Source organism: Lissotriton helveticus, chromosome 2_1 (genome assembly GCF_964261635.1).
Source record: "Lissotriton helveticus chromosome 2_1, aLisHel1.1, whole genome shotgun sequence".
NCBI lineage: Eukaryota > Metazoa > Chordata > Amphibia > Caudata > Salamandridae > Lissotriton > Lissotriton helveticus.
In genome coordinates, this window is record NC_136059.1 from 992,598,716 (window position 1) to 992,625,907 (window position 27,192).

At 44.4% G+C, this 27,192-nt stretch overlaps 1 protein-coding gene across 4 annotated transcripts in view; it reads right to left on the reverse strand.

The window, feature by feature from the left end:
* The window catches only part of TRPM3 (transient receptor potential cation channel subfamily M member 3), a 940,843-nt gene that overhangs the window by 52,259 nt on the left and 861,392 nt on the right, over positions 1-27,192 (reverse strand). For all 4 annotated transcript variants that reach the window (XM_078675756.1, XM_078675753.1, XM_078675754.1 and 1 more), the window contains one exon: positions 3,465-3,615. In XM_078675756.1, coding sequence (XP_078531882.1) covers positions 3,465-3,615 — 151 coding nt within the window. The remainder of the gene's footprint in view (positions 1-3,464; positions 3,616-27,192) is intronic.

Consider the following 27,192-nt stretch of genomic DNA (forward strand, 5'->3'; position numbering starts at 1 on the left):
CGAGCTGGGGGATGATTTCACTGTGGTGGTGGATGATTTCCTTCATGGAGACCTGCGTGTGCTTCGAAATAATTAAAGCAAAACAAATTTAGTTTAGCACACGTAGGTCTCCATGAACGAAATCAGCCCCCAGCTCAGCAGCATTCCAGACTGCCCGGTAGCCAGTCCAGCCCTGTTCGTGAGGCAGTAATGGTTTTGCTGCCCAAACCTGGCAAGGACCCAATAAGCTGCGGTTCCATAGACCGCTATCACTTTTGAACTTGGACTATAAAATCCTTAATAAAATTATTGCTTTGAGGCTGGCGTTGCTCTTGGATAGTATCATATCCCCAGTGCAGTCCGGCTTCGTCCCTCATAGACCCACGGTGCTAAACTTGCTTACCTTGTTTACAGTGCTTCACAGAATTGCTCCCGAGGTTCCGGCTGCGGCGGCCCTACTCAATTCCAAAAAGGCATTTGACTCCTTGAAGTGGCCTTTTATATGGGCCGTGATGAGGAAATTAGGCATCCCCAAAGGTTTTATTGACCTTACGGCATTGATTTACGCTCTTCCCACAGCGAGACTCCGCTTGAAAGGCACCCTGTCCACCCCGTTCACTCTCACACATGCTACCAGGTAGGGTTGCCCCCTGTCTCCCTTACTCTCCATCCTGGCCCTTGACCCTCTGTTCACCACTTTCAGGAAAAACTTCACCATAGAGGTATCCATTTCAAAACAGGCCCTCTCCTTGTCTCGCTGTATAACGACAACATTTTGTTGTATGTCCGCCGACCACAAGACAATTTGGATCCACTTATAGGAGAGTTTCTTCGCTTTAGTGGATATTCGGGACTAGGAGTAAATTGGAGCAAGTCAGTGCTCCTTCCCTTGACAACGAGCACTATTGAATGGGAGTGCGACTTCCCGCTGAAGTGGTGTCATGATTCAGTCAGATATTTGGGTATCCTGATTCATAGGGAGACGGACCAGTTGGTGAGGCTGAAGTATGGTCCGGTGATACACAAGCTTGAGGCGCAGGTAGAAAGATGGATAGGGCTGCCACTCTCTATGGCTGGCAGAATTGTACTAATGAAAATGGTAGTTCTTCCAAAGTTTCAATATATGTTTCACAATATCCCCATTCTGCTCCCTGACAGTTTTTTCAAGACCCTAAGATCACTTCTAATCAGGCTAGCTTGGGGTGGCAAAAGACCTAGGATTTGATGGAAACCATGACATTACTATATGCAAGAGGAGGACTGGGTTCCCCGGATTTCAGAATGTATTACCTAGTGGCACAGTGTAGTTTTGCCTATTCATGGTACCATCCAGATGCGTGTATTCCCTACAGTAAGCCTGAATGAGACCTGGTGCTCCCAAATTCGCTTCATGCCATTCTACCACAAGTGTTTCCTCGTGACCGTAGAGACATTCAGAGAGTGTCCACCTCCAGCTGGGAGTGGCGCAAACTATTGTGTGTGACTGGGTATGGGGCCCTGTATTCGTCTCAAATTCCCATAGCATATAATCCATGGCTCTCTATCAGAGAAGTGGATTTAGTAGTGCGGGTTCTTAAATCCAATTCTATGGTAAAGTTTGGTGACCAGTTCCCGGATGGGCATGTATTGGATGGTGCTGGGGTGGAGCGGGGAGCCAAGCTGACCTTTATGGATCAGTTTATTTTCAGCAGGGTGCGCAGGGTGCGCAGGTCGCTGTGTGCTAAAATAACGGAATACCCACTTGAACCACAATCTTTCGAACCCCTATCACTGTTAATATCAAACTCCGAATGGACTCGACTGATTTCCGATTATACAAGACCACCATGACTTTGATCCCGAGCCACGATACTAAGGTTCGACCAGCTTGGAAGTGTGATATGGGACATCCTATCTTGGACGACCAGTGGGCTCTTGGCTGTACGCAGATCAGGGAAATCTCCCTTAACAGCAAGCATAAGTTAATACATATTAAATATCTTTGGAGAGCGTATATGACGCCGGCCAAATTGCACACTATTGACCCGTCTCGGCCTCACAATTGCCAAAAGTGTGGCAGCCCTTATGCAGACTTTCCCCACTTGACATGGACTTGCCCCAAGATAGTGGAGTTCTGGGTGGCCGTCATCGACATATTATCCCGGATGACTCTGTTGACAGTAGTCCCTTCCCCGGAGGTCGCACTTCTGGGATATGTATATAATATGCACAAAATATTGCGCATGTTTATTGCCATAGCGCTACTTCTAGCTTAGCGCGAGATAACTCTTAGAGGGGGGAGCAGACGGCTTCCTACAACAGATGCATGGCTTGCTAGTCTCACATACTGCAACAGCAACTGCAAACTGAATGCCAAGTTGCTCCCACACAAGTCCTGACCGAAAGATATCTGGGACCCGCTTAAGTTATTCTTACAAAACTTGGAACCTGATGCCCCTAGTCATACTCCTTATGGCATAGTCCCAACTGGTGTGGGTTGAAAGGCAGGCTGATGGACCGAATTGTTTATATGTTTTCAGGTATGTTCTGGAGAAGGTACATCCGAACCCTGGGAGGACGTATAACAAGAAGACTAAGGGGTCGATTAGGATGGCGGTTTTTCCGCATCCTCCGGGCCGGCGGAAGTGTCCGCTGGCCTGGAGGATGCGGAAAAACCGCTGCGGAGCCTCCAAAGACCCACCGCCAAATTAGGATGGCTGGTGGGTCTGGAATTCCGTCCGCCGCTTTTCCGCCGCGGTCGGCTTCCGACCGTGGCGGAAAAGCTATAACATGGCAGGCGGTGTCTATGAGACACCGTCCGCCATATTAGGATGTTCGTGAATACATGCTTTTCCACGGCGGCTTTTCCGCCATGGAAAAGCATACGGACATTCACTTTGGGGGCCCGTTGCGGGCCCCCTGGGTGAATGGGGGGTGGGGGGTGCACATGGGGGGTACCTATGGTACCCCCCTGCATTTGCATGCACAAAGCAGCAGGCACCGTGCGGTGCCGGCCGCTTTGTGCATGTAAATGTAAAACATGCTTTTTTAACATTGCGGCGGGTGCAGCTTGAAGCTGCACCCGCCGCAATGTTAAATATAGAGGATGTGACCGCCACCCTGGCGGTCACATCCTAATCAGCACGGAGGGAACGCCGCAGCCCCTGCGGACGTTCCCTCCTCCTCAAGGGTGGCGGACGGACGCAAGTCCGTCCGCCATCCTAATCGACCCCTATGTATGTATTGGTCAGAAACGGTATAAATGTTTGTGTTGATTCATCATATGTTTTAGCGCATAGCACGGCACAATAGGACCCAATGTTTATACTGTCAACGTGCTTGTGTGTGAACAACTGTGGATATTCATTGCTTTCTGTATGTCAAAATGATAACTAAAGTTTCACTTTCCTATACATAGTACACTTTCATAAAGGCCTACCCATGGCATGGAGAACCAGTGTTTCATAATGGGTGTTAGACTTATACACCACCAAAATGAAACTCACTTGAACACAGCTATGAGGAGATTCACAAGCAGGATGTTTGCCACCAAGAGGTAACAGGCCATGATAGCAGGAACGATCCAGGCACCAATTTTGCAGGGAGGGAGTTGGACTATTTTGCCATCTTCTCTAGTTTCATTGTATCCACATGGAGCTGTGAAGGAGCAAAGCAGAAAGAAACAGGCCAATTGGCATTAGTAAGCTTTATCTTTATAGACACTGTGAGGCAGATTTACTAAGGACATGCAGTGTCCTTGCAACGCAAGTCCTGATCTCGGATTTATTTAGCTACACAAAGCCACTTTGTGTGGTTTAGTAAATGCAGAGTAACGCAGTGCAGCGCATATCACTTCCTTGCACTACTTTGCGTCTAGGTGGCATTACACGGGAGGCATTCCCATGAATCCACCATGGATTCTGATGCAATCACAGATTAATTAAGGTAAGTAAACCTAGGATCGAACCAAATGGTGCGAATCCCAGACCTAGGCGTAATGAGGGGAAATATCCTTATTTCCTTTTTCAATGTGTAATATTCCGCATCACACATAGAAAAGAAAAATGACTTTAAAAATAGTATTTGTGCAGGATGGCATCTCTACCTGCACAAAAACAAATCCTGCTTGTAATCCAAGACCCCCTTCAGCATAGCGCAATGGTACCTGCGTTGGCGCTAGGCACCACACGGTGCATCGGTGCAAGAAGGGAGCAGAAGTGGCACATTTCTGCTCCCTCCACTTCATGAAAGGCAGTGCAGCAAATTTGCTTGCTTCCCTGCATTGCGTGAAACTTTAGTAAATCTGCCCCTTGGTGTGACTGACATTGACTCATAAAACAATGTAAATACTGAGATGAAAGATTCACAATATATTAATTTGCCATGATTTAATGAAGCATTAGTTTCTGTTTAAAGATCATGCATATGATAATCTGGGGATGCAAAACTCTGCTGATAGCACTTTTCATGCAGTTGAATTTGCACAGATCTAGAAATCCCAAAATAATAACACAATATGAAACATTAGAAAAGGGTCCCAGATTAGGACCCCAATGGAATCGAGCTCAAAAGGAGTCATACATTATTCTAACTCATGGTATGCAAAATTGTGTTCTCGAGAAACTATTACCTAAGCAGAGATCTTACCTAATTTTATATAGAAATGTGTTCACACTGCGCTTACCTGATGAAGGCTTGTGATAACTAACACATGACGAAAACATTGCCAAGATATTTTTTGACTGATCATGCAGATTTAAAAGGATTACATTTCAGGGTGTATGGTTATCTTCAGGAATATCATTATATGAACAACATCACAGGATTGCTATTTAATTATTCATTTATTTAACAGCAGTTAAATCTCAATCAGAAATGTTTTACATTGAACCATGAAGGTGATGTAGTTCACATACATTTTATAAACAATATCTGTTGTTTAGTTAATAGAGACTACCATGTGAAATATACATACTTTAAGCAGTGTGGGTCAGTAATCACTCATGTATTTCTAACTGCAATATAGGGCATTTTGCATTCCTAAAGCAAGAGGGCTGCTCAAATGTCTAGTGGTAGGCAAAAGGGGCTAGGAGGTAGGAGGGTAAGACTTTGGGGGCAACACAAGATGACTTGGATGTGACTAGGAGATTACTGTTAGTAGGGTTTAGGTTCCACGCAATTCAGCTTATAGAGGATAGGATCTCAGTGAAGTAATTGGGAGCTTTCCCATTTACTGATTTGAATCAGAGGGGCGGCGGCCTCCTCCCGCTCTAACCTACCATCTCGGGGTGGCAATCGCCACCCCGCTCTACAATGCAGCAGTCACGGGGCGGCAATTGGCAGAATCTTGCCATCAACCCCCCCACTCCTTAACCCCTTCACTGCGGCGGCTATTCCGCCGCAGTGCTATGGGGGCGGGGCGGCCGCATGCTGGTGACGGAACCGCTCCGTCACCAGCGTCGGTTGAGCTATGCTGGTGACGGAGCGGTTCCGTCATGGCCCGCCCCGCTCAATAGAACCCTCAGCGCAGGCGCGGAATTCGCGCCGCGCATGAGCGTTCTATCGAGCGGGGCGGGCCATGACACCCGCAGCTGATGACGGAGCGGTTCCGTCATCAGCGTGCAAGGGGTTAAAGTGGCCACCACAAGGCGGCAAACACCGGGACCGCCATGGACGGCCAAAGCAATAGCTACTCCACGGCTTTGAATACAAGTTTCAATAGCTTGTATATGGCTCTGTTTTTGACAAAGAGATTGGTGGTTAAAAAGTGCAGTAGGAGACTGCCCTTAAAGATTGTACTCATTCTGGTGGCAAGGTTTAGAGCCCTGTTGAGTGGGAGAAGAAATATTGAAGAAGGCTTACTGGTATATTATTACATTAGTCCAGTTGACTGAGCAGTAGTGAGCGAATACTTACTTTGGCTACAGTGAATACAATGTCTATGCAGATCTAGTATATACTAAGTATTTGATATTGTGCTGTGGTTGCTGTATTAGGCATTAGGAATTCCACTGTGACTGAGAAGTTTAATAGTCTCTGAGATGAATTAGTCAGATGAGGCACACAATAAATTGGTAGATTTGATTAGTTCGGTGAGCAATGTTTTTACAAAGTGTGAGAATAGATAGATTTGGAATAAATAGTAGAGTGTAATTCTATACCAACATTGAAAGTTCACATGAGACAAATGTAATTGTACAAGAAGCAGACGCAAATCCTTTCTACTAACAAATGATAAAATAATCAAATCAAATGAATTACTGAAAATATATACTGTTAAGTACGTTTTGAGTGTTTGAAATATATACCAGGACATATGAGTGCCCAATCAAAGTAATTATATTAGAGTTAACTGTGATATTTGTCTAATCTAAGGAATCAGCACATATCTTAATAGGGATTTTCAAGGCATAATGAAGCTTTCACAAACTATGGCCTTTATTTTGAGTTTGGCCAATGGGTTATTTCATCACTAACATGATAGATATCCTGTCTGCCTTATTACAAGTGCAGTATTTCCTAAGGGACTTGTTATAAGGAGGACAGAGTATCAGTCATGCTTGTGACAGAGTAACTTGCAAACAAACCCTAAATCAGGCTCTTTGTCCATAAGGAGAGGAGACAGGCAAGTGACCACTCAAAGATGTTCTTTTTTATTGCTTTCTCATGCACTCTTCAATTTCTAGGTCCCTGTCTGGGTAGGGATATTTCTTTCATATTTATTTGGAATTTTCATAAAGTGCCAAAGGTTTCCTTACTGCAACTACAAGGCTCTAGTACAGACAATATTCTGAGAACTAATGGTAGTGGTAAGCGGATATAATGAGGGGTACCGACGGACAGAGCGGGGTCTCATTCTCCCGAGCGGTTGCCGGGTGAGGTGAGGTCTTCACCCACACAAAGCTGGGAAGAATTCATGTCCTTTTCTCCAGTGAACATTGGATTGTCAAGTTCCTGGTAGATATGTACACTTTATGTTATCTCTGTGTTCACTACTTTCTGTTAGCTGCAGTAGCGTCACATACTATAGGTCCTGAAGAAAGCCGGGGAAATTCCCCCTGAATGGCTGAAACATGTCGACCACTCTACACAGCGCTTTTGAGTAGTTCCAGTTCACAACTACTCAGCGTATTTTTAATTCTTGACACCCAGACTTCAGCTAGAAAGTTTCCTGAGTCTTGGTAGTTAATTTTAACCATCACAATTACTTAAGCACTGCACTTTATGTCTATGATTACTATTATTATTTTCATTTTCATTTTATCATCACTATTTGATGAGTATCATGGCTAGAGTTTTGGCTTTGATTCCCGACACTATATGGTCGGGGCAAGAGTGACCACCACTCCCCATATGCTGACATTCCACCACAAGGGTGGTCTGATGGGACGTGTCCTAGCCAGTGTTCTAGTTTTTGACACACAGCAACATTTGTTCACACACACACCTAACTGCTTCGCGGTCTCCGGTATGGCCACACACCATCTTCATGACCTGGTCTGCTCTCTATGTGTTATATATTGAGAGTAGGGGTTTGAGCAGATAGGTCGTTAAAAAATATTCCCCTTGACCCTCCACACATTCTTGTTTTTAGAGTGGTAAGGTAGTTGCAATCCAATGGAATAAGATGTGTTTCCCCTTAGTCACTATTTAGTGATCACTACCTTTGTTGTTAAAGGTCTTCAATAGAATACCAGCCTGAAGAAGTTTGTTTTTCCTTAAGCAGATGATGTTTGGGTTTGTTCTCAAGGTGTTGTTCAAGGCATGGCAAGATGATATCTTGGGACCTGAGCACCCACTGAGCCACTTCTAAATCTTTATGTTACATGAAGGTTTGTTGGTGGATCAGGTAAAAACTGTCCGATCATGGGCTACAAGGTGGAATTTAGTTGCAAACCCCCATTTACTCCACTAGGACTTTTAAAATGTATTCTGATTTCCACTGGGAGTTGAGAAGTACTTTCCAAGCTGGTTTCACAAACTTACATTTCTGAAGGGCAAGATATTTAGAAACTTTACAATTTACCAGCAAGCTTTTTTGGGGAGAATTATCTAGACTCTGATATGGTATTTCAAACATCCTGTCTCCAGGGACAGTGTCAGATTGATCTTGTAGCTGGTTTGCAGAAGGGGAGTTTTCTTGAGTGCATAAAAGTGAATATTGGCACCATATATTTATTTTTGTTGTGAATGAAGTATATTGAAAAAGGTACTCATATTTCTTATTTTCTGAGAAGGAGTTGGAAGGGACTCCACATTTGTGGACTGCTTAAAAGGGAGCATTCTCTAGTCTGACACTACTAGTAATTCTGTTTTTACTCTTTTCTAGAAGAGAACATTTTATTTCATCCAATAGCAAGTGTGGTGTTGTTGCACTGTTGGAAGCTCAGCAAGTAGAAGGGAATGGCTGGCACACTGAATAAATATAGAATTCTACTGAATGCGTTTGTCAGGAACAGGCGATTTAGCAGGCAAAATCACATCACTTTTCCCCTACTAGAAACTGAGTTGGTGGTTCACTGCTGTGTGAGCCTTGATCAAACAGCAACCACAATCCTAGTCAGTGCAAGGCACCAACAAACCACAAATTAATCAGTGTTCTCCCTCTGATAGCTTGACACAGAGCTGTCAGGACTAACTTGAAGGCAATGGGTAAAGTATTTGTGCAAAACTTCAAAGAGTTAAAACAGTGAAAAGAACACACACACAAAATCTCACACCAGGTTTAGGAAAGTAGAGCTTAATATAAAAAAAACAGGACCAAAATGACAAAAATCGAATCAGGGAAACCGGTGATATTGAATTTCAAACTTTTAGGGTAAAATAGCACTAAAAAGCACAATTCGGCAACAAGGGGTTTCTAGTCACGCAGGATCAGAACAAAGTCAGAAATTCAGCGGACGCAATGGAGTGTGGGCGGGCTACAGGGACCAGGTTAGGTCCGCTGAACAAAGTACCTTAAATCTGGGCTGCAAGGTATTGTGAGGATTCAAGACGAAGAAGTGTCACGCTGTTGAAGTGAGGCATTGGTTCCAAGATGCAGAGAGGCTGCGGTGAGAGGTCCTGTTGTGTTATCGTCAAGGAAACCATCGATGAGGCTTGCAATGAGAAGTCCGGTTGTCGAGGATGTGACGCACATGGGGCGATGCATCTGTTCCAAAGAGCTGCGAGGCTACAGTGCTGAGGCCGGCATTATCATCTAGCTGCTATCACAAGGGATGTTGGAGATGTGGCGCACCGTCAGCAATGCAATGTTTACGAAGATATCAGAGTGATGCGGGCCTTCTGCGCCAGACCCAATCCATGTAACTGAGGTGATGCATCAATTCTGCTCGAGGATGCACTGATCAGCTGAGGAGATGCGCTGTTTCTGCTGGTAAGCACCTTAGGCCCACTTCCAAGTGTCCATGACTGGGGTAGCACCACTTGGCAGGGTAGACTCACAGCTGGCAGAGTCCACATGCAGAAGCAAGGTTGTTGGAAGCATGTTATGTCCCTGATGCTTCAGATCAGGAGGGCAGCCAACTAGCCCTTTGAGTCACTCTGGGTTCTAGGTTCTAGAGATGCAGATCCAGTCCTTCTCACCCAGGCAAGAGGGCAACAGGTCAGCCCAGCACAGCAGGAGTCCAACAGAGTAGCAGGCTGGCAGATTATCCACAGGTCCAGGAGTGTACTGAAGTGGTGGTGTCTGAGGACCAATACTTATACCTAGTAGTGTCTTTGAAGTGTGGGAGACTTCAAAGACAAGCATTTAAAGTGAGCAGATGACCTGACTTGCCAGCCCTGGCTCCAGACTATCAACAAGGGTATGCAGCTCTTTGTGTGGGAACAGGTCACAGCCTATTTAGCTGTAAGGCTGGGACCAGCTCCTACCTGCAATCCTGCCATGACAGCCCCACTCAGTCACACCCAAGCCCCAATTGTGTATGGCTGTCTATGGGAAATGCACAAGCCTCAACTGCTACCTGCATCCAGTCATGTGATCAGAGACAGGTTGCAGGCACCAAATGGCTAAGGTAGGAAGATGCCAACATTGTAATATTCTGTCAAAGATTATGGGGTAAACCCTGTGTCCCTCAGAACGTGGGTATGAACAATATAATCTACAGTAAATTCTGTTGGGTTAGATGATTGTTTAGCAAAACTTAATTAGTAGAAAAAACGAGTCTAACTTAAATGACACACAATGGCTGGGAGTAGTCCCGCAATTATTTAAGACCTTGACAAGAGTCAAAACGCACCACAAACGAAATATAGTCTTTTTGAAGAAATATATATTACTTATAATGGTTACATTTGTAAATGGCTGCACATACACAAATGTTAGAGAAAACAACACAAAGCTGATGTGACTTATGTGAGGGAATGTGACATAAAGTGCTTATAAGATTTAGCGCTAGTAACTGCCTCCCACCTCCCGTTCATGCAAGGGGGTGGCAGGCTTTGACACCACTTCCGGTCCCACTAGGAGCGGTTAGCACTCTAGTGGTTAAACGCAGGGCTATTTAGGCGGAGCACTGAAGGAGTTTGCTGCGGGTGGAGACGGTGGCAGGGTCTCCATACCGCTTGCTGGCTAAGACTTGCTCGTAGCAGTTTAAATGCGAAGACATAGCGAGAAGCGAAATTTTTAAATGTTTATAAAACTTGACTGTGATTTACATTTTGTGATTTTTAAAATTTGATACTAAGTCCGCATTGCCTCACAACCTCACCGCATCATTCATTGGTCTTAGGGCACTCTCCTTTTCGTCACTGAAGCGCTAGTAACCGCCTCCCACCTCCCGTTCATGCAAGGGGGTGGCAGGCTTTGACACCACTTCCGGTCCCACTAGGAGCGGTTAGCGCTCTAGTGGTTGAACGCAGGGCTATTTAGCCCTCGCACTTCCTTGAGCGCGCAGCGATCGCGCGCAGCCCCGCGAAGACCCGCCAAAGAGCTGCCCGTCTGCGCCCGTCCGCGACAGGACGGGGCCAGGGGTCCACCACTCTGCCTCTCACATCATGGACAGGCCTATGACTGCCCCCAACAGAAGGTATTCAGCACATGCCCTTCTCGCTCTACAACCCCAGGACACACACAGATGTACCAATAGACTGTTAGTCTGCCCTGAAGAGCCTTTTTCATGTTTAAAATGTGGTTTTCAAGCTACTCACTGTAACATTATAGTTGGGAGCCCTAACAATGATAAAGTCTCTCTAATAGGCTGGAAAAGTTTTTTACTTAATGTAAGGTCCCTCCCAAAGCATCATATGCAACTTTGGGACACTATACATTGTACTATGCCTGAGATCTGTTTCATAACTGAAACATGGCTTAAACCCCACACTATTCCGACTATCACCTTGGGAATACCTATGGGGTACAAAATTCTCCGCCAAGATCGACTGGAGAAAATAGGAGGCGGGATCGCTATTGTTTATAAAGATAGCCTGAATATTAGGGTCTTAGAACAGATAATGCTACCCACTATGGAAATAATTATTTTTCATCTAAAAGTTAGCCCTAAGGTACACTGGAAAGGAGCACTTGTGTATCGCCCGCCCGGACCGAATGCTGGGTTTTCCCTAGCTCTGTCTGAACTTCTAGCTCCCCATATGAAAACGAATGAAAATGTCATCTTACTTGGTGATTTTAATTTTCATACTGATGTTGCAGACCACCCTGATACTATTGCACTCTTATCTGATCTTGCCCTGCTGGGCCTTCATCTTCGTAATAATGGCCCCACTCATACTGGTGGCCATACTCTGGACTTAATTTTTACCACCCTTCCTAATGTCTACTGCCATCCCCCTAAATACATCTACTGGTCAGACCACAAAATGTTAGATTTTTCTTTTCTCCATTTACCTGAACCTACCAATCACTCCATCATGCAAACCATTAAACGCAGACCATGGCACAAAGTTACTCCTGATAGGTTTACTCAGGTCTGGAAACAGCCAGTCCTCACAAGCTCGGATGATATTGAGATAGCTCTTTCAAAATTTGACTCCTCACTGATGGAAGCCATTAACACTCTGGCTCCTCAGAAAATAGTCAAACAACCTACCATAGCTAAAAGGGAAGCATGGTACACTGAGGCCTTAAAAACAGAAAAACAGGGGTGTAGGAAATTGGAGAAACTATGGAGACGGTCACATAAGGGGGAAGATAAAGATCGCTATTTAACAGCTATGGCTACCTACTATAAAAATATAAAAAGAGCAAGGAAAGTCAGTCTTACCTCCCAAATAACAGAGGCAGGTAATTCCACCGAGAGCTATTCAAAATCATACAGACTTTTACCAACCCTGTAATATGTGAGAGCCCGGATGTTTTTACTCAAGATCTCTGTAATAACATCTCCCAGTTCTTTGAAGAAAAAATTGAGGGAATATATAAAAAAATTATAAAAGTCACAGGTCCTTTAGAGACTTTGGCTCCTGAGACTCTCCCCACAATGACCCCTGATAAAATGCTTCATGTAATCCCAGAAGTTACCTTAGAAGACCTGACCACCCTTATTGGTAATATGAAGACTGGCTCCCCCACTGATCTGATCCCTGCAAAAATGATTTCCCCTTTGGTGGAATCATTAGGCCCCACTATTCAGAAGCTTATGAATCTTTCCTTTGCCGAGGGACAACTTCCACAACCCTGGAAAGAAGCGGTAGTGAACCCCATACGGAAAAACACCACTCTTCCCTGGTCAGAACTCTCCAACCTCCGCCCTATTTCCCTTCTCCCTTTTATTAGCAAATTGGCTGAGAAACACGTTAATACCATCCTTTCCAAATTTATCGAGGCGACAGGGGGCCTGCACCAATCACAATCTGGGTTCAGGCCCAACCACAGCACTGAATCGGCCCTCCTCTCTGTGACTGATAAGATCAAAATGTCACAGGATAGAGGAGGTTCCATGATATTAGTGCTGTTGGACCTGTCTGCGGCCTTTGATACCGTGTCCCATAACATCCTTCTCAGCCGCTTGCAGGGAGTAGGGATCGGAGGCTCAGTACTATCTTGGCTGGAGAGTTTTCTTTCCGGGAGATCGCAATCTGTCAGTCTGGGCCCCTATCGTTCCACCTCGAAGGCGCTCACAAAGGGGGTGCCACAAGGCTCATGTCTCAGCCCTACATTGTTTAATGTATATGTGGCCCCCCTTGCTGAGATTGTGCGGAAGTATGGGTTCATACCGGTCTCCTATGCTGACGACACCCAGCTCCTCTACCCTTTCAGCTCCCTTGGCCCTACAGTCAAGGAAAATTTTGCTGAGGGTATCTCTATTTATGAACAGTGACCTCACTCAGACTCTCTCCAGCTCCACGGAGTGGGACGAACTTACAGAACTAAAAAAAGAACAAGTAAGAACAGCCGTCCATGGCATCATAATGACGGAATACCTTAGAGTAAATGCAGCACCCAGAGGACTCTGGGTCACGAACGCCCGAGGATTTTTCTTAAGGACCTCCCATTCAGAAAAGATTGGTCCGCCATCTCATGGAAGTGTACCAGGGACTACTTAGTCCTTATTATCAAAACAGCGACTAGACTAACAGAAGAGCTTACAGTGAAAATCGAAATCTTAGAAACAAAATTGAATAACACTGTAAACATCACCATATATAAGAACAGACTAGAAAAGATTAATAAAGAAATGAGCAATACCCACGAGTATTTAACGCAAACCAAACTACAAAAATTAGCAAAAGAACTCAAAAAATTCTCTTTAGAAAGAATACATCCCTACAGCAGTAAGGACTACAATGCCGACGACAATGCTTCTAATTATGGATCAAACAGCGGTGCCTCAAGCGCTGGCTCTGATCAAGGATCGGACCAACATAACAATCCCAATAAAACATATTTCCAGAACAAGAGAGGAAACCGTCGAGGAAGAAACTCGTGGCGGCCCCCATTCTTCCAAACGAATTCACAAGGGATGCCCTTTCAACCCTTCAACCCCCACTTCCAAGGGTGGATGAATCCTTACTTTCAAGGCCCCCAGATGATGAACCATCAGATACCAATACAGACAGGCCAGAATTTCCAACAGAATATGCCTTTTTTAGGGAATGGCCCAGCTCCTCAAAGAACCCGGAGAAGAGGCGTAACCTGGTCCGACCAATCCAGGCAATTGCAAACGAGAAGTGTAACCAAAGCCAAAACCGGTACAACCACGAATCCCTCATCGTGAATCTCACTGAGAAGGTTCTAACCCAGGATGAAGAACTCGTACTCAATAAAGGACTTGGGTATGTCCCGACTCCAAGGCTAGACCTATTCAAAACAAAATGTGAAGTTGCAGAGTTCTGCCGAAAATTAAAGTTAAAAGCTTTTTTCAAAGGAGACAAAATTCCCAACGAGGAAGGGGACACTACCTTGAGGAACAAGTCATCATTCTGTCCTCTGAATTCGCAAATCCCAATCGAAATATTGACCTTCGAGCAGGCCATCTTCAAAGCCATAGATGGGTTAGCAGATGAACCTCCTAAGCCCTTCCAAAATCTCTCAAGAAAGGAGCAGGTAGCTTTAAATGCCCTTAAAGAAGATCACAACATAGTCATCAAACCGGCCGATAAAGGCGGAGGAGTGGTTCTTCTTACAACCGAAGGCTATGACCAACAATGTTTGGATCTTCTCCAGGATGAGAAATTCTACAAAGTTCTGACCACAGATCCAACACCGAGATTACAGAGAACCATCGCAATGATGATAGAAGAGGCAGAGACTAACAACTGGCTCTCAAAGAAAGAAGGAGACTACCTCAGAACCCACACACCACGTACTCCCTACTTCTACTCCTTACCGAAAACACACAAAGGACGAGTACCACCTCCTGGACGCCCGATCGTGTCGGGTATAGGTTCTCTTTTAGAACCTTTGTCGCAGTTTGCAGATCAATACCTTAGACCTTTGGTCCAAAAGACACCGACGTATTTACGAGACACAAGAGACTTATTAACCAAGCTACAAGACGTTGAATACTCTCCTGATACCATGCTCTTGGTCGGGTTTGATGTGGAGAGCTTATATACTAGCCTCCCACAAAACAAAACAATGGATACCCTTGAGAGCATACTCTTCAACTCAACCTGGAACTATAAAACGCCCAGACATTTCGTTCTGGAATGCTGCCGGCTGGCGCTCATGGAAAACTTTTTCCAATACAAAGACGATCTGTACCTACAGTGCCACGGGACATCAATGGGCAGTACATTCGCCCCAAGCGTGGCTGGACTTTACGTCAGCACCTTTGAGGACCAACACATCCTAAAGGAGAACAACAACCCTTATCATCGTCATATACTGTTCTGGAAACGGTATATAGACGACATTTTTGTCATTTGGCTAGGGGACGAAAGCAGCCTAAGAGAGTTTCACACCTGGCTTAACCAGAGAGATGACTGCCTAAAATTTACTTACTGCACGAACCGGGAAAGCATTGACTTTCTGGATGTTACAATTTATGCGGCAGAAGGAACTCTCCAGACCCGGACGTTCTTCAAGACAACTGCAAAAAACAGCCTACTCTCTTTCAAGAGCTTTCACCCCCGCCCTCTGAAGGAGAACTTGCCATACAGCCAGTTCCTCAGGCTTAAACGCAACTGTAGTAATATCACCGAATACAAGTCGCAAGCCAATGACCTGTGCAAAAAACTAGAAGCCCGAGATTACCCACGAAGAGTGATCAATAAATGCAAAAAACGTGCCAGAAATCAAAATAGGGAAGCACTCCTTGAGACTATACCAAAACCACCCTCGGAGGAAGTCACCTGTGTAACCACATACAGCCCAGTGACAAACAGTGTCAAGAAAATCATCAATAAGAACTGGCGCATCTTAACATCAGGGAACCTTTCATGGCCAAAGCCAAGGTTTGCAAATAAAAGGAGCCGAAATTTGAGAGACATTCTTGTCCATACCAGACCTCCACCAAAACCCACAAGAGGATTAGTTGACCCGTGGGGTAATCCCCAAGTCACAGGACATTACCCTTGTGGTTCGTGCTCGGTTTGCAGTCTGACAAGACCCACAAAAGAACTCCAATTACTACCAGATTTCAAATGGATTATACGCCATCATACAAACTGCAATACCACCCACGTGATATACATGATCACTTGCCCATGTGACCTCAGATACATCGGCATGACTTGTAGAAAAGCCAAGCAGAGACTCTGCGAACATAAAAGCAACGTGAAATGCAAGAAGAGCGCCACAAAAATGGCCAACCATTTTCTTGAGAAGGGCCACACAACTCAAGATCTCAACTGGGTCATCCTAGAAACTTTCCCTAACAAAGACAGGAATGCTGCTAAAATCCTTTTTGAAAAAGAGCAGAGGTGGGTACATAGACTGGGGACTGACCGTGAGCTAAATGACAATATCCCCTGGCTCAGTCTTAATAGACAGTAAAGAATGTGCCTGCCGTCACTGTATTTAACCAGACGAGAAAGAAAAAAACTTGGAGGACAATCGATAACCAATGATGTACATATCGATATTAACATCACCCGAACCGAGTTCAGTTACTCCTCCTCCCTCGTTCCACCATCGAGGGTTTAAGAATACTGTCTCCGCGTTGCTGACTCACACGCAGTCCAAAATCCTCTACAATATTTGGGACACTAAATAAAATCATTATAGTGGGTAAAACGAACCATCAGTGACCATTCGAAATAATACTGCTCCCTCTGTGCTAGCTTCGCACGGAAGTCTCTGTTTTCCCCTATACGGGATACAATCAGAGACCACAACATCGTGCCTACATGTCCAATCAAAATACGTTTAAATACGTAAAGGAGGCATTGCTGCGACAACACGAAAACAATCGACTAGTCACTTTTGTTAAAAACAAGCAGACTCGTAAGAAACATCAATGAATATAAACAATCCAAAGCACAGCATTAGCGTCACCACAGGTCGTCATAGCGACCCGTGGGATAACCAATTAGATCTGACGCCTGCGATGATTACCAGGCAGGAAACAGAGAGTTCTGTTTCCGGGTGAAAGAAGGCAGCGCGCTCGCAGAAGACGCCAGGGCAGGACGAAATAGGTAGCGCGACCACAAACCAGGCAATCCTACAACCGCAAGTATTGCTGCTAAGCGCGTTTAAAATTAACCCCTGCTTTTTTCCCCTTCTGCTCAGTCCCCCACAAGCCTCTTAACCCGACTGGAGCGCTTTATTTACATGCGCGAGGTAAATATACCAGCACGCCGACTTAAGCATGGTAGATACCAAACAGCACCCCTTGATAAGAACACGAGTGTTGAGGCACGGTACTGCACATGTTTCTTTGACACACTGGATAAATGTAGAACTATATGTTATACTGAGTGTGTGTAAGATCCCACTATGACATCTCAGCAAGCACAACACAGTTCTGATAACCTTAATTGCGTTTCACGATCTGATACATTGCACATGCATCAACTCTGAACCAATCTGCATGTTATACCACCTATACAGCATGCATTACCCCTCTGTATAGTATGGAGAGATGAAGAGAGAGTTGACATTGCCATTGATAGCAGCCATGAATGAAGTATTGCCATTTTTTAGTTGTTGCTATAGTCTGTCAATGACAGACTTGAGATACAGTTTTCTGTTTGGTGTCTCCCCTTGTACCCTCTCCCCTATGTGTTGAAAACGTATGTATGTATATTCTTTCTCCAACAGGTACATTGCGACCTTATTTGAAACAAGAGACAGGTCAATATACCTTTTTCTTATCACTCCATTCTTTGAACACTTTGACCACATCCCTTTACCTTCACGTTATTTCACATAACGGTCCTGATGAATGCCTGTAAGTCCTACTAAGGTGCAGAAGGCAGAAACATGTCGACCTTATTCCTTTTTTCCCTACACGTAATGTTTTTAACGATACTCTAAGTGCATCAACTACTCCTAATAAGTACTCTATGGTGCATAACAGCAGAGTTCACAAGACCCGAACCCAGAACTATTAAAAATCCTATACTCGTTATCCGGGCTTTTTAATATTCCCTCATCACTGGCTCACTACTGCTTCAACCTTGGGTCAATACCTCCTGGTGGAGGTTGCATAATCTGATCGACCCGATGATTATGCACACACGTGAATAAAAAATCGGAGAATCAAGATACACCGCTCCAACTCCACCCCACCCATCACGTGCATGAGGGTCTTCTATTTGGGACACACACCCCCGCTCCTGCAAGAAACCTAAGGTTGTGCAGGACAAGTGATCCTTTCCCGTCTGATTATTGGGTATGAGGGCAGTGTCACATTGGATGGCCGCAAATTGCCTCCAATGTAACGTTGCAAAAACAGAGGTTATGCTCTTCGGCAGGGCGAGCCTTCTCTGGTCTCCTGAATGGTGGCCGCTGGACTTGGGCCCAGTTCCTACATCTAAGCCTCATGTAAAAAATCTAGGGGTTAAGATTGACCAAAAACTGACCCTTAAGGAGCATATCAATCACATTGCAGGACTTTGCTTCTACACCATTGGCCTCCTAAGACGAGTATTTCCATATCTTCCTGATACTTACAGGAAGACACTCGTGCAGGCCTTGGTCACTAGCCGCCTGGACTACTGCAACGGCCTGCTGACGCTAGCAAACGCTGATGCAGTAGGTCGTTTGCAGGTAGTCCAGAACACGGCGGCCAGGTTGGTTATGGGTGCACCGGCCAGGACTCCCTCTAAGCCTTTGTTGGTAGAGCTCCACTGGCTCCCTATACGGCAGCGTATCAGCTTCAAAATATGCTGCACGGTCCACAAATGCTTATATGGGGACAGTCCTAAATATCTATCTCAAACTCTTGAACTGTACCAACCCAGCCGGTCACTTCGTTCGAGTAACCAAGCACTCTTAAAACCCCCTGCAACAAAAAGAGCTAGGCAGGGAGACCGAGCATTCTCATCGGTTGGTCCTGCCCTATGGAACAAACTTCCCATAGAAATAAGGATGAATACCAACCATCTATCCTTTAGAAAAACCCTGAAAACTCTCCTCTTCCAGGAAGCATTTCAGGCCCTCTGATGCATTTAAAGACTACGATAACTTTTTGGCTGGCAAAGCGCGGAGATACCCTTATGGGATTGATTCCAGCGCGATACAAGAAATAAAAATAAAAATAAATAAAATAAATAAATAAACAAAAATAGACATAAATCCAGATGCACAGAAATATATACAAGATGTATGTCTGTCCCTTTTTTTAAGTACATGGGTTCTAACAACATCCTTTGAAATGCCTTCCTCTTAGTAGTAGATTGAAGAAACTCGGGGAATGGTAAAACTAAAGGACCTTAACAAAAGGGGAATAATGCGGCCTTCCTCAGATAAATCAGAGTGAAAACGTCTCTCTATAACTCTAGAGAATTTCAAAACTTGGGGAATGGACAGATAAATGAAGCATCGACGTTTCGACCCAAAGGTGTGAGTAATTAAATGAGCACCACTGCAGGTCTTCCTCAGGACTGGTGTAAAGACTGTCGGCAGCCAATTATAAAAGACTCCTTGAAGCCTGTATAGTGTCTGACTATGAGCGGAAGTGAAAACTCAAGTGTTGTCTCTAAATCAGTTCATGGGTAAATCAACATCATGCCAATTGCAAATTAGGTCGCTCTTGGATTAAGGTGCCGAGATTGATCACCAAAGTTTTTTAATCATGAATGACATTCATAGATATATTCTTGGAAGACTTGCTGTATTCCATAAAGGACTTTACTCCCACCTGCTGTCTTTCCAGTGTTTCAGTGCAGTGCTGCTCTTATGTGCAGCTTCCTAACTGGTTCCCGCAGCGATACGTCACTTCTGTTTTCACCAAGTAACAACGCCTAAGTTCAGTTTCCTTTCGCTTCCATGCTTTATCTGTTCTTTCTTTCGGAGAGCTTTTTTTGGGTAATAGTTGCAGTGTGGCATGTCGAGGTTTATGTTAAAGTACAGCACCAAGCACAAGAACAGGGAGCTGCTCGGCTTACTTTCTACTTCTACACCTTTATGTGTCTCAAAGATGTTAAGCATTTCCATGTTTAAATGTAAGAATTCCACTCTGTAAAAGAGGGCTTTGCGGAGTGTAAACTGGGAGCAAGGGGAAGGGCGTCTATGTTATCATGAGGTAGTGCAGCCGACAGTATGGCCTGTTTATTGAGGTTTGTATCCAAATGTGGGACATGTGAACATATAAACCAAAGTGTGCTTTGTGCAATGAGCAAGCACAAACATACATGGAAAACTTGCTATTCATTTCCAGAGAGCATGCACCTGTGGACTGGGGCAGTTGTTGAGCATTGTGTTTGCTTTGTTTCTTTTTGTCTCTCCCCTTCAGATCTCTCGCCTCTATGGACATGCTTTCTGACGCTATCGCCCATGTTATTAGGAGGCTGATAGGCTGCAGCTTGATAGATCTGCGGGACTGGATGAAGCCCACAACATTCATCATTCTCCACTTCTTCATCCGGGTTCTGCGCCCGCGGCTTCCATCGGCCAGCGCAAATCACATGGCTCTGCCAACTTCTTACACTTGACAACCAAAAGGGCGGGCCTTGCAGAGAACAGAAAGCAACAAGGCAAGAAAAAAAATGTAGTTTTTTTTTTGCACTTCAACAAATTAATGAGCATGAGTTCCTTTTTGATAAACTCTAACTCCATTGATCCCAAGTTCCCTCTGTGTGAGGAGTACTCGCAGGGGTACACATGCCGCTGCTCGCTTAATTATCGCCCCGGTGCCTCCTCGACTCACGGGTTCACACTCTGCGACTCTGGGCAATAGCTTGCTTAATCTCCACAACGGCCCCTCGCGGCGGGATGCCTGACTTTCACCTTGTGGATACCCTGCTATCTCACAGGGGAATACCAGGAAGGGTTCCCTGAGCAAGCGCCGGGAAACCCACTGCGGGTAGCTGTGCGCTATATAAGCTCAACTACATTTACATTTACATTTACATGAATGGGTGCCTGGCTAACAGCCTCCGCTGGCTGAGGCGAGGTCCCCGGAGGAGGCTTATGGCTACCGGCATGGCCGAAGCCACCATCAGGGGCTTCAAGAAGAGGCATTGCGGCCACCCCCACCCTTACTGCAGCAGAGCCACCTCTTGTGGACGGGAAGCAGCAGCAACTAAGCAATTAATGTGCCATCAGTGGGGTGGGGAGGAGGAGGAGGGGTTTGGGGTGCTGCTCTGACAAAATTTGCCAGGGCCGCTTTGGGCTCCCGGACAGCCCTGGTGGGAGGTAGTGCATGGAGAGAAAAGGGATAAGGCCAGGATTAAGCACTGCAGACACTGTCTCCTTGGAGATGAACAGTAGACATCCTGAAAGGAGGGAATGATTTTGGCTATTAGTGAATGAATAAGGGGAATGAATACTAGTCTTTCAGTGTTCTCGAAAAGAATGAAAGTTGATAGTTTGGTCACTAGTTTGGTAGAAAGGAGTCAGCTTTTGGCTTCTTGAGAAGTGACATCACAACAGATTATTTGAAGCACTGATGCTAATTCGCAGAGAGGACAGAATGTTGAGGTGAATATTGTGCGTCAATATACCCGGGAGAAAAAGCTGTGGGTTAGATTAGTTGGGAGAGGAAAGGTTCTGAGAGAGTTAAAAAGGGGTTCACAGATTTGAGTGCGTTGATATGTTCGGCTTGTGTTGTTGGGGAAAAGAGGTAAGGGAAAGTCAAAGGGAGAGTACCAAGGAGAAGTGTCGAAATGTAGTAGGGAATGTTTAAGGTTTTTTAAACTTACTGTGCTCCTTCAGAGGATAAATAAATTGCAAAGGCTTCGGTGAAGAGGCTACAGTGGAATAATGAGGTGTGGGCACTGAGACTAACTTGTCTAAGGTATGGCCCAACTACTAGGTTGAAATTAGAGGAAGACGATTACGTTTTAGAGGTATCATTACCCTCATCAAGAACTGTAATTAGTGCATGGACCTTTTGTCTTATAGTCATTAAGATGCTTGGAACACTGGATTTCCTCAATTTCAGGCCAATGCATACAATTGCATTTTGAAGGTGTGGCTTGAAATTGTGATTTATGGCTGAGGATGAAGAGTAGGGGGAGTGAAAGTACATATGTGATAGCAAGAGTAAAAGCCAGATCAAGCATAGCCAATGAAATAGTTTTATGAGCAGGAGTCTAGATTAGGAGATCGGCCAAAGTGATCTTGCCTAGCCATACGGAGATTCAGATATCTTGATATGTAGTACTTGTGATCTTGTTTGATGGTTGATTCTGGCTTTCAGAAATCTTGATTAAAGAGAGGACTTTAAGATCAATTCCCACGGAACTGAGTATCCAAACAAGTTTGTAAGCAAAGGGATAATATGCTCTCTTTTTCTTGCTCCACGGATGCTTTTGGCTGCGAGTATCAGTATTGATTGCTCCAATTGGGTCTTTTGGAAGGATTTGAAGAGGGGCACAGAATCCTTTCTTGACTATTAACAAACATGCTGAGGTGTGTTTTCACAAAGAGTATGTGAACAGACTGATTGTATCCCAATAGCGCGCCCACATAAATTAATGTGGGATAATTAATTTTAAGATCATGATGGATTACAAATCAGCAAGGGTTTGGATAAAATATGCTGAAGGATCTGAAGAATACTTAGCCAACTTTTAGAAACAATATTTAATTTTTAAAGCAAACTGGTTTGTCCTGGTTGTTGAAGGCAGATGAGGAATTACAGAGTAACAGTAAATAACATGTTTTTTATCTACCAATGAGTCTATTTAAGATGAGAAAGAGATTTGGGGCCCGATGTAGGTAATCCCAGATTACCGATTCTTAAATACCGAATCATACCGATTCGATATTTAAGAACAGGCAAATGGGATGTAGGTAATTTTTCTTAAATAATTACCGAATCGGTAAGTTTAGGTAATTACCGAATCGGTATTTACCAATTCTGTAATTGCCATTCATTCCTATGGGCCAGGTGGCCCATAGGAATGAATGGCAATTACCGAATCGGTAAATACCGAATCGGTAAATGGGGGAAACATTGAAGGTTGGCAGGGTGTCACTTTGACACCCTGTTGCACCCCTCAAATGTGTATGGGTGCACATGTTGCAGACATAAATGCCCTAAGGGCATGTATGTCTGTAACATGGCACTGTTGGAAAAGGCCCTTGGTGCCTAAATACTGGTAACAAAAATCTGATCACAATTTGTGAGTATTATGTTGATAACCAGTATTGAATTTTACAAACGGACATATGTACTAATATGTTGGTTCATAACATTTTGATTTGGAGGGGGTTTATAACCCTACCTACCACATGAATATTATTATGGTAGATCGCAAATCATCACTTATTCCGATTGGTGGCCATCACTGAGATGGCAGTCTGCTGCGTTTAGCTGACCACCATGTCTGATTTCTTTTCGATAGAGTATGTTTTTCTCAAATGCAGACAATTTTTCTCAAAGGAAACAATGCTGCATTTTAAAAAGAATGTTTTTTAAGTTTGAGAGTTGTCAATGGTCACTTGGTCCACTCTCTACCCTCCAAGAATCTTTTTTTTTTTACAACCACAAAGGGGAGGAGCTCTCATGGGGATCTTTTTCCTTTTGCAAATGGCTAAGCACCTCATCTCTGCAGTTGATAATTTGTCAATATTTTGCCCGACAATTTCAGTCGAAAAACATTAACACATACCATTTCGATTCTGTGGGTGGAATGGAAGCCCACAAGACAACTTTTCCAATACTGAATCAGTATGGGATTGCAATACCATTGTAGGAGTAGTCAAAAGTTTTCAGATTCCTAAATAAAAGATGTGTACATTAAACAATGGGAATATTGTGGTCTAGAACTCAAAATCAGAGCGTTTATGATTGTAAAAAGTCCTTGTACATCTGGGCCCTCGTTCTTTTGAATGTGTGTGAATAATGTTGAGGGTGTGCAGCTAGGAAAATAGAGGATATGACTCAAAGGTTTTGGTTCATCCTGGGTGAACTGTGTTTGGGGAGCTTTAAGAAGTGATAGATTGTCTCCCTAGACAACTGTAATTCCCAAGTTGATTGTACTAGATCATGAAAGACATTTATAAATGATAAAAGCCAAGCAAAGCCTTAAAATGTATTTGGGTGTTCTAGTATTGGCAGAGAGGCAGGGTGCATTGTTAGAGATTGAGTGTAGTGTTCTGGGGGAGATTGGTAAAATATCTAGTCCCCTGTTGCTATAGGGTGATATACTTAGGTAAGAGTTTTTGTTTTATGGGACAATATGGTATGTTGAGTGAATGCTCCATAGTACATTATCATGCTTATTGATCATTAATTTGAAAGCTCATATATTAAAGTGATGATGGACCTATCACCTATATTTCTAATTAAGTTTATTGAGGATTTGTTTTGCTCAGTTTGACAGCTAATGGGTTTAATAGGCTTTGCATAAAATAGAGAAGCATTTGGCTGCTGAGGATATTGAACAGAACCAGAAACAATTGGTGAACATGTGCATTTCATCAGTACAAACAGGGAACGTGTGACAGTGGCAGTTTCTGAGGGCCTGTTTGATTAAGAGAGTGATGAGAACTCAGTTATCTCTTCATTCTGCTGCATGTTTTTTTTACTTTTGGGGTGCTATGTGGGAGGAAATCAAATAATATACTGTGTCTATGGCTGATAAACAAGGCTAAGAAGAAAACTGTGAAAAAGAGAAGTTAAAAAAGTGTTCTCTCTGAGTAAATCTGTCAGGGTTGTCAATATTCATTAGAGAGACTGGGTATGAATACAACTGAGTACAGCCAAAAGAGTGAAAGAAGCTTTTTTCATCATATGGGACATGTTACAATGTATGAGCATCACTTTATGGGTGAACCTACACAATAGAAGGTTTATCCCAACCAGTAACCTCAGTTCTAGCCCAGACACATAGGCTTGGGCAAGGGTCGCTTCCAGGTCGGGCCAATATTTCTATTGATTTTCTGCCCCCCTGGGGGCAAATCGGCCCGTTTTTTCAGCCGTTTTGCCCCCAGGGGAGGCGGAAAATGCCACTAGGCACCAGAGAATGTTGTGGGGGAATATTTATAATAATGGAAGTAACCCCTTGGGCAAGGGTCGCTTCCTAGAGGGGGAATTTTTTAGGAATGTTTTTCTGCCCCCCCCCCCCCCAGGGCAAATCAGCCCGTTTTTTCGTCTGTTTTGTCCCCAGGGGGGGAGGGGGCAGAAAAACGCCACTAGGCACCAGGGACTTATTTGGGGTCAATTTCATTTGGATGGAAGCGACCCCTTGGGCAAGGGTCGCTTCCCAGAGGAGGCATATTCTAAGGAAAGTTTTTCTGCCCCCCTGGGAGCAAATTGGGCCATTTTTTCAGCCGTTTTGCCCCGGGGGGTTGGGGCAGAAAATGCCACTAGGCACCAGGGACTGTAGTTGGGGCATTTAAGTTTGGATGTAAGCGACCCCTTGGGCAAGGGTCGCTTCTTAGAGGGGCCATATTTTAAGGAAGATTTTTCTGTCCCCCCACTGGGGGCAAATCAGCCTGTTTTTTGGGTCGTTTTGCCCCAGGGGGGGGGGGGAGTAGGTATAAAACGCCACAAGGCACCAGGGACTTATTTGGGGGCATTTAAATTTGGATGGAAGTGACCCCTTGGGCAAGGGTTGCCTCCAAAGGGGAGCATTTCTTGTTGATGTTTGTGTGCCCCAGAGTGTTGTATAGCATTTTAGGACCCTAGTGTAATTTTCGCGATTCATGCCCTTATATAGGTATGAAGTACCGTATTCTTATATAGGCATAGAAACTCATCTCTCTATTTCTCTGCACCTCTGGTGAAACAAAGCATGCACGATTGACTGAGTAAAATAACTATCTATTGTTTCTGCGACTCTAGAGATACATTTCTTATTCTTGGGAAACAAAGTAGTCATGTTTATGCGGCTGTCAGAAAAAAATCCCTTCTTATTTATTCAAGAAAGTTTCTAGTGACCTCTGAGCTAGCTGGCACTCATAATTAAGTCTAGTATATTCGATAGAGACCTAGTATACCTCAGTCCTACGTCAAATCTATAGGATATATTATTCCAATTCGCAGAGTCTATTGGGAATATAGGAACTACACTACTTGGCGCCCAATGTTTGCTAAGGCGATAATTTAATGCTAGATACTAGAGTAACTCAAATTCAAGTTCAAAAATTTGTATAGCGCACTACTCACCCAGAGGGTCTCAAGGCACTTGGGGAGGGGGGGTACTTTACTTATCGAATATCCAAGTTTTTAGTTGCTTTCTGAAGGAGAGGTGGTTCTGTGTAAGGCGGAGGTGGGTGGGGAGAGAATTCCAGGTTTTGGCCGCTAAGTAGGAGAAGGATCTTCCCCCCATGGTGGATCTATGGATGTGCAGAATTGCGGCGAGGGCTTGATTGGACGATCGTAGTTGGCGGGTGGGGGTGTAAAAGAACAGTCGCGTGTTGAGGCATTCGGGTCCTAGGTCGTAGAGGGCTTTGTGTGCGTGGGTGAGGAGACGGAACGTTATTCTATTGTTGACGGGGAGCCAGTGGAGGTCTTTCAGGTGACCGGAAATGTGAGCTTGACGGGGGATGTCAAGTATGAGTCTGGCTGAGGCGTTTTGGATGCGTTGGAGTTTTTTCTGTAGTTTGGCTGTGGTTCCGGCGTAAAGGGGGTTTCTGTAATCCAGTCGGCTTGTGACCAGTGCGTGGGTGACCGTCTTTCTTGTTTCGGTGGGGATCTAGCGGAAGATTTTTTTGAGCATGCGTAGGATGTTGAAGCATGATGATGAGACGGCGTTGACTTGTCTGTAACTCAGTCGTGCTTTTCACACAGACCCCTTTTTTCCCGTAAAATACTCCAAAAGACGTCTGGAGTGGATTAAAGGATATAATATCCACCATAACTGAGTAGGACCCTATGTATTAGTTTTTGGTTTGTTCAATGTTGTAGGATACAGTGTTCCAAAATATTGTGCACCTAATCTTTGTTTCCTTGAAACTTGCTCTGCAAACTTTCGGTCAACAAAATGTCAGAGAGTGACGACGAAAGGGAAAGAGCTGCACTAGCAGCTCAGTCAGTTTTAGACGACACAAGTCTCCAACAAAATGACCCGGATGCTATACTCATCCCGGTAAATATAAGAAAAACAATTACTATAAAACTTATAGAAAATGGAGTATCATCGAGAGGTGCTATTTGTTATAGAGGCACATGAATATCGGCAGACAGAGGTATTCTATTCATGGATTCTGTTTCCTGCAGCAAATGCAGTAACACACGAGTTCCACTACTATTAAAACAGAGATATTGGTGG